The sequence below is a fragment of the Mobula birostris genome, chromosome 4 (genome assembly GCF_030028105.1).
Source record: "Mobula birostris isolate sMobBir1 chromosome 4, sMobBir1.hap1, whole genome shotgun sequence".
Lineage (NCBI taxonomy): Eukaryota > Metazoa > Chordata > Chondrichthyes > Myliobatiformes > Myliobatidae > Mobula > Mobula birostris.
Window position 1 is genome coordinate 342,595 of NC_092373.1, and position 15,400 is coordinate 357,994.

At 44.9% G+C, this 15,400-nt stretch overlaps 1 protein-coding gene across 7 annotated transcripts in view; it reads right to left on the reverse strand.

The window, feature by feature from the left end:
* The window catches only part of lrrc34 (leucine rich repeat containing 34), a 107,777-nt gene that overhangs the window by 12,080 nt on the left and 80,297 nt on the right, over positions 1-15,400 (reverse strand). The window contains exon 11 of one of the 7 annotated variants that reach the window (XM_072254837.1): positions 13,999-14,066. The exons of 5 other annotated variants lie outside the window; for them this stretch is intronic. In XM_072254837.1, the coding sequence (XP_072110938.1) occupies positions 13,999-14,066 (68 nt within the window). Of the gene's footprint in view, positions 1-2,051; positions 2,180-13,998; positions 14,067-15,400 lie in introns of all 7 variants that reach the window. One more of the 7 variants, XM_072254836.1, reaches the window with a different exon arrangement.

The window sequence follows — 15,400 nt, forward strand, 5'->3', positions numbered from 1 at the left end:
AGGGTTACCCATAGCCCTCCGTTTTTCTAAGCTCCATGTACCTATCCAGGAGTTTCTTGAAAGACCCTATCGTATATGCCTCCACCACCACCACCATTACTGGCAGCCCAATCCACACACTCACCAATCTCTCCGTAAAAAAATTACCCCGACATCTCCTCTGTACCTACTTCCAAGCACATTAAAACTGTGCCCTCTCATGCCAGCCATTTCAGCCATGGGAAAAAGCCTCTGACTACCCACACGATCAATGCCTCTCATCATCTTATCCACCTCTATCAGATCACCTCTCATCCTCTGTCGCTCCAAGGAGAAAAGGCCAAGTTCACCCAACCTATTCTCGTAAGGCATGCTCCCCAATCCAGGCAACATCCTTGTAAATCTCCCCTACACCCTTTCTATAGCTTCCACATCCTTTTTGTCGTGAGGTGACCAGAACAGAGTGCAGTACTCCAAGTAGGGTCTGACCAGGGTCCTATATAGCTGTATCATCACCTCTCAGCTCTTGAACTCAATTCCACGATTGATGAAGGCCAGTACACTGTATGCCTTCTTAACCACAGAGTCAACCTGTGCAGCAGCTTTGAGAGTCCTATGGACTTGAACCCCAAGATCCCTCTGATCCTCCACACTGCCAAGAGTCTTACCATTAATACTATATTCTGCCATCATTTTTGAGCTACCAAAATGAACCACCTCACACTTATCTGGGTTGAACTCTGTCCGCCACTTCTCAGCCCAGTTTTGCATCCTATCAATGTCCCAGTGTAACCTCTGACAGCCCTCCACACATTCCACAACACCCCCAACCTTTGTGTTATCAGCAAATTTACTAACCCATCCCTCCACTTCCTTATCCAGGTCATTTAGAAAAATCACGAAGGGGTCCCAGAACAGATCCCTGAGGCACACCACTGGTCACTGACCTCCATGCAGTATATGACCTGTCTACAACCACTATTTCTTTCTTTTTCAATCTTTTTATTAATTTCATAAAAATAAACATAACATGGTAGTAGTACAAAGTTATTGGGAATACATTGTTATAATTAACATAAGTGATTATAAAGCCAGATAACACTTAAATGATAAAACTCCCAATCATATAGAATACAAATGAATAATATAAAACAAAGAAAAATATCTAAAAAAAAACATGACAAAAGGAAAAAAATAACCCCCCCCAAAAAAACTAATCTAAACAGAATTAATCAACTAAACTAAAAAAAAGACCTGGGCTGTTTTGTAACATCGTAAACAAAGAGAAAAAAGAAAATCTTAGTGTTGACGACTTTGTTCCTCTCAACCAACATTACAAAGAAGTAAAGTAAGTTTGGAAATGGTCAAATCACATCATATGAAAATGTTGAATAAATGGCCTCCAAGTCTTTTCGAATTTGATAGAGGGGTCATAAACAACACTTCTAATTTTTTCCAAATTTAAACACAGCATAGTTTGAGAAAACCAATGAAATGTGGTAGGACGATTAATCTCTTTCCAATTCAGCAAAGTGGATCTTCCAGCCATTAAAGTAAGAAATGCAATCATCCGACGAGCTGAAGAGGTTAAATGATTTAATTCTATTAACGGTAACCCAAAAATAGCAGTAATTGGATGACGTTGTAAGTCTATATTCAAAACCATTGAAATAATATCAAAAATATCTTTCCAATATTTTTCAACAAAGGACATGACCAAAACATGTGAGTTAAAGAAGCTATCTCGGAATTGATCATGAAGCAACTCCCCCACCTGTCTCAGCAGTCCTATCCTGGTGGTGTATTGAAAACCTGTCAATCTGAATCGCTGCATCTAGAATGGACATGGATGTGGCTAAGGACTTGCTGTAGAAGAGAGGGCTTTGCTGAGAGGTGTGGAGGTTGGATTTGACGGTTGGTTATATAAGAAAGTGCGTCATGGAGAAAGCCTTATATACTTATAGATTTTTGTATGTTTGTTTTCATTTGTCGATTTAGAATATAGAACATAGAAAATCTACAGCACAATACAGACCCTTCAGCTCACAATACTGTGCCAAACGTGTACTTACTTTAGAAATTACCTAGGGTTACCCATAGCCCTCTAGTTTTCGAGGCTCCATGTTCTTCTCTTAAAAGACCCTATTGAATCCGCCTCCACCACCGTCGCAGGCAGCCCATTCCACGCACTCAGCACTCCCTGTGTAAAAAGAAACTTACCACTGAGATCTCCTCTATACCTACTTCCAAGCACCTTAAAACTATGCCCCCTCATGTTAGCTATTTCAGCCCTGGGAAAAAGCCTCTGACTATCCACACGATCAATACCTTTCATCATCTTATACACCTCTCTAGCAGGTCACCTCTCATCCTCCATGGCTCCAAGGAGAAAAGGCCAAGTTCACTCAAGCTATTCTCATAAGGCATGCTCCCCAATCTCTGCACCCTTTCTATAGTTTCCACATCCTTCCCGTAGTGAGGTGACCAGAGCTGAGCACAGTACTCCAAGTGAGGTCTGACCAGGGTTCTATATAGCTGTAACATTACCTCTCGGCACTTGAACTCAGTTCCATGGTTGATGAAGGCCAATACACCATATCCCTTCTAAATCACACAGTCAACATGCGCAGTAGCTTTGAGTGTCCTATGGACTCGAACTCCAAGATCCCGCTGATCGTCAACACTGCCTAGAGTCTTACCATTAATACTATACCCTGCCATCATATCTGACCTACCAAAATGAACCACTTCACACTTATCTGGGTTGAACTCCATTTGCCACTTCTCAGCCCAGTTTTGCATCCTATTGTTGTCCCACTGTAACCTCTGACAGCCCTCCACACTATCCACAACACCCCCAACCTTTGTGTCATCTTCAAATTTACTAACCGATCCCTCCACTTCCTCATCCAGGTCATTTATAAAAATCACAAAAAGAAGGGGTCCCAGAACAATTCCCTAGGCACGCCACTAGTCACCAACCTCCATGCAGAATATGACCCATCTACAACCACTCTTTGCCTTCTGTGTGCAAGCCAGTTCTGAATCATCAAAGCAAGGTCCCCTTGGATCCCATGCCTCCTTACTTTCTCAATAAGCCTTGCATGGGGTACCTTATCAAACGCCTTGCTGAAATCCATACACACTACATCTACTGCTCTACTTTCATCAATGTGTTTAGTCACATCCTCAAAAATTCAATCAGGCTCGTAAGGCATGATCTGCCTTTGACATAGCCATAAAATCCTGCCTCTCCAGATCTTCTCCATCAACTTACCAACCACTGAAGTAAGACTCACTGGTCTATCATTTTCTGGGCTAGCTCTACTCCCTTACTTTGAATAAGGGATCAACATCTGCAACTCTCCAATCCTCTGGAACCTCTCCCATCCCCATTGATCATTGCCAGAGGCTCAGCAATCTCCTCCCTTGCTTCCCACAGTAGACTGGGGTATAACTCATCTGGTCCCAGTGATTTATCCAGCTTGATGCTTTCCAAAAGCTCCAGCACATCCTCTTTCGTAATGTCTATATGCTCAAGCTTTACAATCTGTTGTAAGTTATCCCTACAATTGGCAAGATCCTTTTCCGTAGTGAATACTGAAGCAAAGTATTCATTAAGTACCTCCACTACCTCCTCCAGTTCCATGCACACTTTTCCATTGTCACACTTGATTGGTCATATTCTCTCACGTCTTATCCTCTTGCTCTTCACATACTTGTAAAATGCCTTGGAGTTTTCCTTAATCCGGCTCGACAAAATCTGGTCCAACTGACTTGTCCACTTTAAGACCTTTCAGTTTTTTCTTTTTCTTTTGGTAATAGCAATGGCACTCACAAACCTCTGGCATACTGCTGGCATCTTCCACTGTGATGCCAAATACTCATTAGGTTCACCTGCCATTTCTTTGTCCGCCATTACTGCCTCACCCGTATCATTTTCCAGTGGTCCAATGTCAACTCTAATCTCCTTTTCACTCGTTATATTATTGAAAAACTTTTTGGTATCCGACTTTATATTATTGTCTAGTTTGCCCTCAGATTTCATCTTTTCCCTTCTAGCTTTTTCAGTTTGATTTTGTTTTTGTTAAGTGCAATCGTGAACAATAGCCAGATCAGAAATGCTGATCAAGTCAACTAGTTCCCAAAGAGAACATTGATCGGCCAATCCAATGGTTCACTGCTGCTCAGCAATAGAACACAAAACAGGCACAAGGGTCGTTAGACCCTGTACCCCAGAAACACACCTGAGCAGTGCAGCGGAGGCATGTGCTATGCATGACCTGATCTGAAAGCATCATGTTGACTCATAACAGATCGTGTTCATGGTGGAACAGCTTTAGTCAAGGATGGGGTGATCAGCACAGATGGACAAATTATACCTCCACTACCCCTAGTTGCCTTTTGTAGGACTTTAAAAGCTTCCCAATCATCCAACTTCCCATTCACTTCTGCTACTTTATATGCCCTTTCCTTGGCTTTTATGCAGTCCTTAACTTCTCTTGTCAACCACGGTAATCTTCCCCTGCCATTCAAGAGCTACTTCTTCTGTGGAACATACCTATCCTGCATCTTGTGAACTATTCCCAGAAACTTTAGCCATCTCTGCTCTGCCATCATCCCTGCCAGTATCCTCCTCCAATCGAGCGCTGGTCGTGCATGCAGCCTGGTACAGCCGTTCTGATCTATTCTTTTACTTTCTTCTTCTTACTTTTTAATTTACGTTATTTTTTTGTATTTTTTTCTCACGGTAACACGTCGAAGCTGCACCCTCTCTAATATGTTGGTAGAGAGAGTTTTATTTGGGTTTTCTTTAGCACTGGAAATGGTTACATCCTGACATGCGGGACAGAAGCAAGGTCGCATTGTGTATTCCACGAACCAGCAAATTCCGGTCGGCTAAGCGAACAGAACGGCAGACACCCTTGCTGAAATCCGGAGGAAAACACACAGAGGGGGATCACAAAGCCGAGGAAAGAGGACTGGGTCGAGACAACAGAGACTTTTGGAGAAGAGGAGTTCGGTCGGTAATACCGTTCCGCCTGACCGGAACTGCACCGAGAGCGGTAAGCGGCGTGAAGGAGTGGGGTGCTTACTGATCTGGCTAACAACAGATGGTGCAATCTGGGGTATATTATGATCGAGGAACGTGTTTGCAGACTGGATATTGAACTTTTTACTGTTGGACTTTGGCCACATTCCACCATGATACAACACTTGGCGGCACAGGAGGTCGTTCCTGCCTGTGGCCATCGAATGTGCAGCTCCTCCTGTGGAGGGTCAGACACCCTGAGCCAACAGACTGGTCCTGGACTTATTTTCCATCTGGCATAGTTTTGCATTTTGTTGTTTGATTGTTGGGGTTTTTTGTATTGCTATATTTACGCTATTTATTTGCTATATTGCTCTATTCTTGGTCGGTGCGGCTGTAACAAAACCAAATTTCCCTTGGGATTAATAAAGTATATCTATCTATCTATCTCTCTCATGCCTCACTAATTCCCTTCACTGATGCATGTTGTTAATGCGTATCCCTCTCAGAGTGCAGTATGAATTCAAGCACACTATGATCACTGGCTCCTAAGTGTTCCTTTATATTCAACTCCCTGATCAGATATGGGTTATTACACAAGACCCAATCTAAGATAGCCTTTCCCCGAGTAGGCTCAAGGACAAGCTGCTCTAAAAAGCCATCTCGTAGGCATTCAGCAAATTCCCTCTCTTGAGATGACACCAACCTAATTTTTCCAGTCCCCTAACATATTGAAATCCCCCATTGTAATTGCATCATCACTTTTAATACATACCTTTCCAGCTCTCTTTGCAGTCACAGCCCTACATCTTGGCTACTGTTTGAATGTAGAATATAGAAAATCTACAACACATTACAGGCCTTTCAGCCCATAATGTTGTGCCAACCATGAATCTTACTCTAGAAGTTGCCGAGAATTTCTGTACTGCATAGCCCTCTATTTTTCTAAGCTCCATGTACCTATCTAGGAGTCTCTTAAAAGACCCTATTGTATCCAACTCTACCACCTTTGCTAGCAATGCATTCCAAGCACTCCCCACTCTCTGAGTGAAAAACTTACGTCTGACGATCCCCTTGTTCCTTCTTCCAAGCACTTTAAAACTATGCCCCCTCATGTTAGCCATTTCAGACCTGGGAAAAAGCCTCTGGCTATCCACACGATCAATGCCTCTCATCATCTTATACACCCCTATCAGGTCACCTGTCATCCTCCATCGCCCCAAGGAGAAAAGGCCAAGGTCACTCAACCTATTCATGCTCTCCAATCCAGGCAACATCCTTGTAAATCTCCTCAGCACTCTCTCTATAGCATCCACATCCTTCCTGTAGTGAGGTGACCAGAACCGTACACAGTACTCCAAGTGGGGTCTAACTAAGGTCTTGTATAGCTGTAATATTACCTCATGGCTCTTGAACTCAATCTCATAGTTGATGAAGGCAAAGCACACCATTCGCCTTCTTAACAATAATGTCAACCTGCACAGCAGCTTTGAGTGTCCTAATGACATGGACCCCAAGATCTTGCAGATCCTCCATATTGCCAAAAGTCTTAACATTACTATTATATTCTGTCTTCAAATTTGACCAACTAAAATGAACCACTTCACACTTATCTGGGTTGAACTCCATCTGCCACTTCTCAGCCCAATTCTGCATCCTATCGATGTCCTGCTGTAACCTCTGAAAACCCTCCAGGCTATCCACAACACCTCCAACTTTTGTGTCATCAGCAAATTTACTAACCCATCCCTCCACTTCCTCATCCAGGTCATTTATAAAAATCACAAAGAGAAGGGGTCCCAGAACAGATCCCTGCAGAACACCACTAGTCACTGTCCTCCCTGCAGAATATGAACCATCCACAATCACCCTTTGCCTTCTGTGGTCAAGCCAATTCTGGATCCACAAAGCAAGGTCTCCTTGGATCCCATGCCTCTTGACTTTCTGAATGAGTCTTATCAAATGCCTTACTGAATCCATATACACTACATCCACTGCCCTATCTTCATCAATGTGTTTTGTCACATCCTCAAAGAATTCAATCATGTTCATTAGGCATGACCTGCCCTTGACAAAGCAATGCTGACTATCCCTAATCAGATTATGTCTTTCCAGATGCTCATAGATCCTGCCTCGCAGGATCTTCTCCAACTACCGAAGTAAGACTCACTGGTCTATAATTTCCTAGGTTATCTTTACTCCCTTTCTTGAACAAGGGTACAACATTTGCAACCTTCCAATCCTCTGGTACTTCTCCCATCTCTATTGATAATGCAAAGATCATCACCCAAGGCTCAGCATTCTCCTCCCTCACTTCCCACAGTAGCCTGGGGTACATCTCACCTGGTCCCGGCAATTTATCTAACTTATTACTTTTCAAAAGCTCCAGCACATCTCCTTTCTTAATGTCTATACATTGAAGCACTTCAGTCCACTTTAAGTTATCCCCACAATTGCCAAGGTCCTTTTCATTAGTGAATATTCAGGCCTATATATGATTCCTATAACGGTTTTTTTTCACCCTTGTAGTTTCTTAACTCCACCCAGAAAGATTCAACATTCTCTGACCCTCTGTCACCACTTTCTAAAGATGTAATTCCATCTCTTACCAACAGAACCGCACCACTGCCTATGCCCTCCTGCCTGTCCTTTCGACACAAAATATATCCTTTATTGTTAAGCTCCCAACCATGGCCTTCTTTCAACCACGACTCAGTGAAGCCCACAGCATTATACCAAACAATCTCTAATTGCGCCACGAGTTCGTCCACCTTATTCCGAATGCTACACGCATTTAAAGACATCACCTTCAGTCCTGTGTTCTTCACCCTTTTGAATTTTGCCTCTGTGATACAATCTAACTCTTTGCTCTGTCTGCATCTGTACCCAGTCATTGGCTTGTCCCTCCTTACGTTCTTGTTGTCGATGTGTTCAGGAAATTTTCCTTCATCAACACATAGAAGTCCTGAGAGAGCATGCGGTATTGGATCTGCTATTAGGGAATGAGACAGGGCAGGTGACAGAAGTTTGTGAGGAACACTTTGCATCCAGTGAGCACAATGCCATTAGTTTCAAAGTAAATATGCAAAAGCATAGGTCTGGTCCGCAAGGTTGAGATTTTAAATTAGAGACAGGCCAATTTTAATGGAAACCATAGAAAGGGTGGAGGAGACTTACAAGGATGTTGCCTGGATTGGGGAGCATGCCTCATGAGAATAGGTGGAGCGAACTCGGCCTTTTCTCCTTGGAGCGACGGAGGGTGAGAGGTGACCTGATAGAGGTGTACAAGATAATGAGAGGCATTGATCGTGTGGATAGTCAGAGGCTTTTCCCCAGGGCTGAAATGGCTGGCATGAGAGGGCATAGTTTTAAGGTGCTTGGAAGTAGGTACAGAGGAGATGTCAGCGGTAAGTTTGCTTATGCAGAGAGTGGTGAGTGCATGGAATGGGCTGCCGGCGGTGATGGTGGAGGCGGAAATGATACGGTCTTTTAAGAGACTCCTGGATGGGTACATGGAGCTTAGAATAGAGGACTATGGGTAAAGCCTAGGTAATTCTAAGGTGTTCGGCACAGCTTTGTGGGCCGAAGGGCCTGTATTGTGCTGTATGTTTTCTATGTTTCTATGCTTCTATGTATTAGAGATAATCTGGCAAGTGTGGACTGGGACAGACTGCTTTTTGACCAGTGGGAGGCCTTGAAAAAATGGAATTTTGAGAGTACAAAGCTTAGAAAGGAAACTACAGACCTGTTAGCCTAACATCAGTGGTTGGGAAGTTGTTGGGATCTATTGTTAGGGATGAGATTACAGAGTACCTGGAGGCACATGACAAGATATGCCAAAGCCATCATGGTTTCCTGATAGAAAAATCTTGCCTGACAAACCTATTGCAATTCTTTAAGGAAATTACAAGCAGGGTAGACAAAGGAGATGCAGTAGATGTGGTGTACTTGGATTTTCAGAAGGCCTTTGACAAAGTGCCGCATATGAGCCCAGGGAATTACAGTGAAGTTACTAGTGTGGGTGGAGCAATGGCTGGTCGGCAGAAAACAGAGAGTGGGAATAAAAGGATCCTATTCTGGCTGGCTGCTGGTTACCAGTGGAGTTCCACAGGGGTCGGTGTTGGGACTACTGCTTTTTATGATGTATGTCAATGATTTGGACTATGGTATTAATGGATTTGTGGCTAAATTTGCTGATGATACAAAGATAGGTGGAGGAGCAGGTAGTGTTGAGGAAACAGAGAGCCTGTAGAGAGACTAAGATTGTTTAGGGGAATGAGCAAAGAAGTGGCAAATAAAATACAATGTTGAGAAGTGTATGGTTATGTACTTTGGTGGCAGAAATAAACGGGCAGACTATTATTTAAATGGGGAGAGAATTCAAAACACAGAGATGCAGAAGGACTTGGGAGTCCTTGTGCAGGATACCCTAAAGGTTAACCTCCAGGTTGAGTCGGTGATGAAGAAGGCGAATGCAACATTGGCATTCATTTTTAGAGGTATAGACTATAAGAGCAGGGATGTGATGTTGAGGCTCTATAAGGCACTCGTGAGACCACACTTGGAGTACTGTGTGCAATTTTGGGCTCCTTATTTTAGAAAGGATACACTGACATTGGAGAGGGTTCAGAGAAGATTCACAAGAATGGTTCCAGGAATGAAAGGATTATCATATCAGGAACAGCTGGCAGCTCTTGGGCTGTATTCCCTGGAGTTCAGGAGAATGAGGGGCGATCTCATAGAAACATTTCAAATGTTAAGAGGCCTGAACAGATTAGATATAGCAAAGTTATTTCTCGTGGTAGGGGATTCTAGGACAAGAAGGCACGACTTCAGGATTGAAGGACATCCATCTAGAACAGAGATATGGAGAAATTACTTTAGTCAGAGGGTGGTAAATCTGTGGAATTTGTTGCCACGAGCAGCTACGGAGGCCAAATCATTGGGTGTATTTAAGGCAGAGATGGATAGGTTCTTGATTAGCCAGGGCATCAAAGAGTATGGGATGAAGGCAGAGGAGTGGAGATGACTGGAAGAATAGGATCAGCCCATGATTGAATGGCGGAGTAGACTCAATGGGCTGAATGGCCTACCTCTGTTCCTATATCTTATGGTCTTATTATTACACCTTTCCAGAATCTGTCTCCCTCTCTTGATGTCCCTGTTACTACTGGGCGGTCTAAAAAAAACACGCAGTAGAGTTATTGACCCCTTCTTGTTTCCAACTTCCACCCACAGAGACTCAGTAAACAACCCCTCCATGACTTCTTCTGTTCCTGCAGCCATGACACTCTCTCTGATCAGCAGTGCCATGCACCCACCTCTTTTGCCTCCCTCCCTGTCCTTTCTGAAACATCTATAGCCTGGCACTCAAAGTAGCCATTCCTGCCCCTGAGCCATCCAAGTCTCTGTAATGGCCAGAACATCATAGCTCCAAAAACTGATCCACGCTCTAAGCTCATCCGCTTTGTTAATAATACTCCTTGCATTAAAATAGACACATCTCAAACCATCAGTCTGAGTGCATTCCTTTTCTATCACCTCCCTCTTGCACTGTCTCCAAGCTTTCTCTGTATGTGAGCCAAACGCCCCTTTCTCCGTCTCTTCAGCTCGGTTCCCACCCCCTAGCAGTTCTAGTTTAAACCATCCCTAATGGCCTTAGCAAACCTCCCCGCCAGGATATTGGTCTCCCTCGGATTCAAGTGCAACCTGTCCTTTTTGTACAGGTCATGCCTTCCCCAAAAGAGGTACCAATGATTCAGAAATCTGAATCCCTTCCCCCTGCTCCAATACCTCAGCCATACATTTATCCTTCACTTCACTCTATTCCTATACTCACTGTCACGTGCCACAGGCAGTAATCCCGAGATTACTACCTCTGAGGTCTTGCTTCTCAACTTCCCTTCCTAACTCCCTGTAGTCTGTTTTCAGGACTTCCTCCCTTTTCCTACCTATGTCATTGGTACCAATATGTATCACAACCTCTGGCTGTTCACCTTCCCACTTCAGGACATCGTGGACGTGATCAGAAACTTCCCGGACCCAGGCACCTGGGAGGCAAACTACCATGTGAATTTCTTTCCTGCGTCCACAGAATCACCTGTCTGACCCCCTAACTATAGAGTCCCCTATTACTGCTGCCATTCTCTTCCTTTCCCTACCCTTCTGAGCCACAGGGCCAGACTCTGTGCCAGAGGCGCGGCCAGTGTTGCTTCCCCCATGTATGCTGTCCCCCCAACAGTACTCAAGCAGGAGTACTTATTGTTAAGGGGGCCAGCCACAGGGGTACTCTCTTGTATCTGACTCTTGCCTTTCCTTCTCCTGACTGTGACCCACTTATCTGTCTCCCGAGTCCCGGTGTGAATACTTGTCCTTGGCGCCTCTCTATCACCTCCTCACTCTACCTGGCCAGACGAAGGTCATCGAGCTGCATCTCCAGTTCACTAATGTGGTCTCTAAGGAGCTGCAGCTCAACGCACCTGGCACAGATGTGGCCATCTGGGAGGCTGGGAGTCTCCCGGACTTCCCACATCTGACACCCAGTCCAGAACACCAGCCTCACAGACATAATTCTTGTTCCTATTCCTCACAGGTAACTTAACTCGCCTTGACCCATTATCGCCAAAGCCCTAATGAGCCAAAGACCAAAGTCAGAGGAGGCTTATGAGGCACTCCAGGGTTGTTTTGAGGTGACAGACTGGCAGGCACTCTGTGAGCCACATGGAGAGGATATTGATGGACTCACAGAGTGCATCATTGATTACATCAACTTCTGTGTGGACTACAATGTTCCGACAAGAACTGTCCTTTGTTATTCAAATAATAAGCCATGGGTAACAAAGGACATTAAGGACATCCTGAATGCTAAAAAGAGGGCGTTTAGAGATGGAAATAGGGAGGAGCTGAGGGCAATACAGAGGGACCTGAAAGCCAGGATCAGGGAGGCTAAAGACAGGTACAGGAGGAAGCTTGAGTGGAAACTCCAGCAGAACAACATGAGAGAGGTCTGGAGTAGGATGAGGACCATCACTGGATTCCGGCAAAGGAGCTGAAGGCAGTGTGGACAGGGCCAACGAACTTAACCTGTTCTTTAACAGATTTGACATTGTGACCCCTGCACATCCCCCACATGAGTGATCTGTTGTCAGCCCCCAACCAACACATATTCCACTCTCCCCTCCTACCCCTCCTCACAGTCCCCCACCCTGCTCTCATGACTATACCCCTTCCTCACACGAAACCACCACAGTGGGCTTCACAGCTGAACAGGTGAGAAGATAGCTGAAACGTCTCAACCCAAGCAAGGCTGCAGGACCAGATGGTGTCAGTACCAGGGTGCTCAAAGCCTGTGCCCCTCAGCTATGTGGAGTACTTCGCCATGTCTTCAACCTGAGCCTGAGGCTCCGGAGGGTTCCTGTGCTGTGGAAGACGTCCTGCCTCGTCCCTGTGCCGAAGACGCCGCGCCCCAGCGGCCTCAATGACTACAGACCGGTGGCATTGACCTCTCACATCATGAAAACCCTGGAGCTGCTCCGGCCTTTGGTCAGGCCACACTTAGATCCCCTCCAGTTCGCCTACCAGCTCTGACTAGGAGTTGAGGATGCCATCGTCTACCTGCAGAACCATGTCTACGCCCACCTGGACAAGCCAGTGAGCACTGTAAGGGTCATGTTTTTTGACTTCTCCAGTGTGTTCAACACCATCCGCACTGCTCTGCTGGGGGAGAAGCTGACAGCGATGCAGGTGGATGCTTTCCTGGTCTCATGGATTCTTGATTACCTGACTGGCAGACCACAGTACGTGTGCTTGCAACACTGTGTGTCCGACAGAGTGATCAGCAGCACTGGGGCTCCACAGGGGACTGTCTTGTCTCCCTTTCTCTTCACCATTTACACCTCGGACTTCAACTACTGCACAGAGTCTTGTCATCTTCAGAAGTTTTCGGATGACTCTGCCATAGTTGGATGCATCAGCAAGGGAGATGAGGTTGAGTACGGGGCTACGGTAGGAAACTTTGTCACATGGTGTGAGCAGAATTATCTGCAGCTTAATGTGAAAAAGACTAAGGAGCTGGTGGTAGACCTGAGGAGAGCTAAGGTACCGGCGACCCCTGTTTCCATCCAGGGGGTCAGTGTGGACATGGTGGAGGATTACAAATACCTGGGGATACGAATTGACAATAAACTGGACTGGTCAAAGAACACTGAGGCGATCTACAAGAAGGATCAGAGCCGTCTCTATTTCTGGAGGAGACTGAAGTCCTTTAACATCTGCCGGACGATGCTGAGCATGTTCTACTAGTCTGAGGTGGCCAGTGCGATTATGTTTGCTGTTGTGTGCTGGGGCAGCAGGCTGAGGGTAACAAACACCAACAGAGTAACTAAACTCATTCGTAAGGCCAGTGATGTTGTGGGGATGGAACTGGACTCTCTGACGGTGGTGTCTGAAAAGAGGATGCTGTCCAAGTTGCATGCCATCTTGGACAATTTCTCCCATCTACTAGATAATGTATTGGTTGGGCACAGGAGTACATTCAGCCAGAGATTCATTCCACCGAGATGCAACACAGGGCGTCATAGGAAGTCATTCCTGCCTGTGGCCATCAAACTTTACGACTCCTCCCTTGGAGGGTCAGACACCCTGAGCCAATAGGTTGGTCCTGGACTTATTTCCTGGCATAATTTACATATCACTATTTAAATATTTATGGTTTTATTACTATTTAATTATTTATGGTGCAACAGTAACGAAAACCAATTTCCCCTGGGATCAATAAGTATGACTATGACTAGACCTCCTACTCTGCCTCAGATCACTCCATCGATGACTGCTCCTTTGATGACCACTCCGCTAGGCAGTGCCTCCCTTTTATGCCTAAACCTTCCCTGCTATTTAACTCATGATTGGTGCTCCAGTTATAGCCGTGAATAGGCCATGTACAATGGACTAATGCTCTCGAAGCTCCCTTTTAAATAACTGCCACTGACCTGCGAGAAATCCCTCTTGGTAAAGATCTCTTGATGCCACTGACAAGCCACGTCATCTGAATGTACATCTATATAATAAATACATGGTGGTTTGAAGGAAAGAATAGTCCTCCAGGTAATGGTGTACTCACAAAGCATATATCACATATCACATGTGAAACAAAATATTACCACAAATAAGTTAATAAAATACAATTCAAAATGCATGTAGTGCACAGCACAGGTAAACAGTAAACAGCTCACTCTGCCAGTGACAGGACCTTGGTGGTGGCAGGGTACTCACAGCCCGAGGAAAGAAGCTGTTACCCATTCTGGCAATCCTAATCCTGATGTTCCTGTACCACCATTCTGACAGCAGTGGCTCAAAGAGATCGTGGGATGCATGTTAGGGATCTTCAGCATTTTTTGGGCCCTTCATCTGCAGTGCTCTGGACAAGTGTCACAAATAGTGCAGGAGGGAGACCGCAGTGATATTCTCTACAGTTTTTACTACCCTCTGTAGGGTTGTGCATTCTGATGCCTTGCAGCTTCCATACCACACATTGATGCAGCCAAACAGAACACTCTCAACAATGCTCCTGTAGAAAGTTACTGGAATGACGGTGGGGAGCAGAGTTAGTAATTGTGTTCCAAAATATTAAGCAACTGAAGTGAAGATGGGAGAAGAGCAATCATTGAGTTATAGAAAATTACAGCACACAAACAGGCCCTTTGGGCCATCTAGCCTATACAGAAACCATTTAAACTACCTACCTGTACGGAGAGCATAGCCCTCCATACCTCCACTATCCATGTATCTTTCCAAACTTCTCTTAAATGTTGAAATCAAGCTCGCATGCACCACCTGTAGTGGCAGCACATTCCACACTCTCATGATCCTCTGAATGAAGAAGTTTCCCCTCATGTTCCCCTTCAACACCTCAACTTTCACCTTTAACCATGACCTCTGGTTGTAGTCTCACCCAACCTTAGTGGAAAAAGCCTGCTTGCATTTACCCTACATATGCCTCTCATAATTTTGTACACCTCCATCAAATCTCCTCTCAATCTTCTACATTCTAAAGAATACAGTCCAACCTATTCAATCTTTCCTTATAACTCAGGTCCTCCAAGCCCGGCAACGTCCTTGTAAATTTTCTTTGTACATTTTCAACCTTGTTTACACCTTTCCTGTAGGCAGGTGACCAAAACTGCACATTATACTCCAAATTAGGCCTCAACCTCAATGTAACATCCAATCTCCTGTACTCAATGCATTGATTTATGAAGGCCAATGTGCCAAAAGCTTTTTTTACAACCCTATCTACCTGTAACACCACTCCAATGAATTATGGACCTGTATTCCCAGATCCCTTTGTTCTACCACTCTCCTCAGTGCCCTTCCATTCACCATGTAAGACCT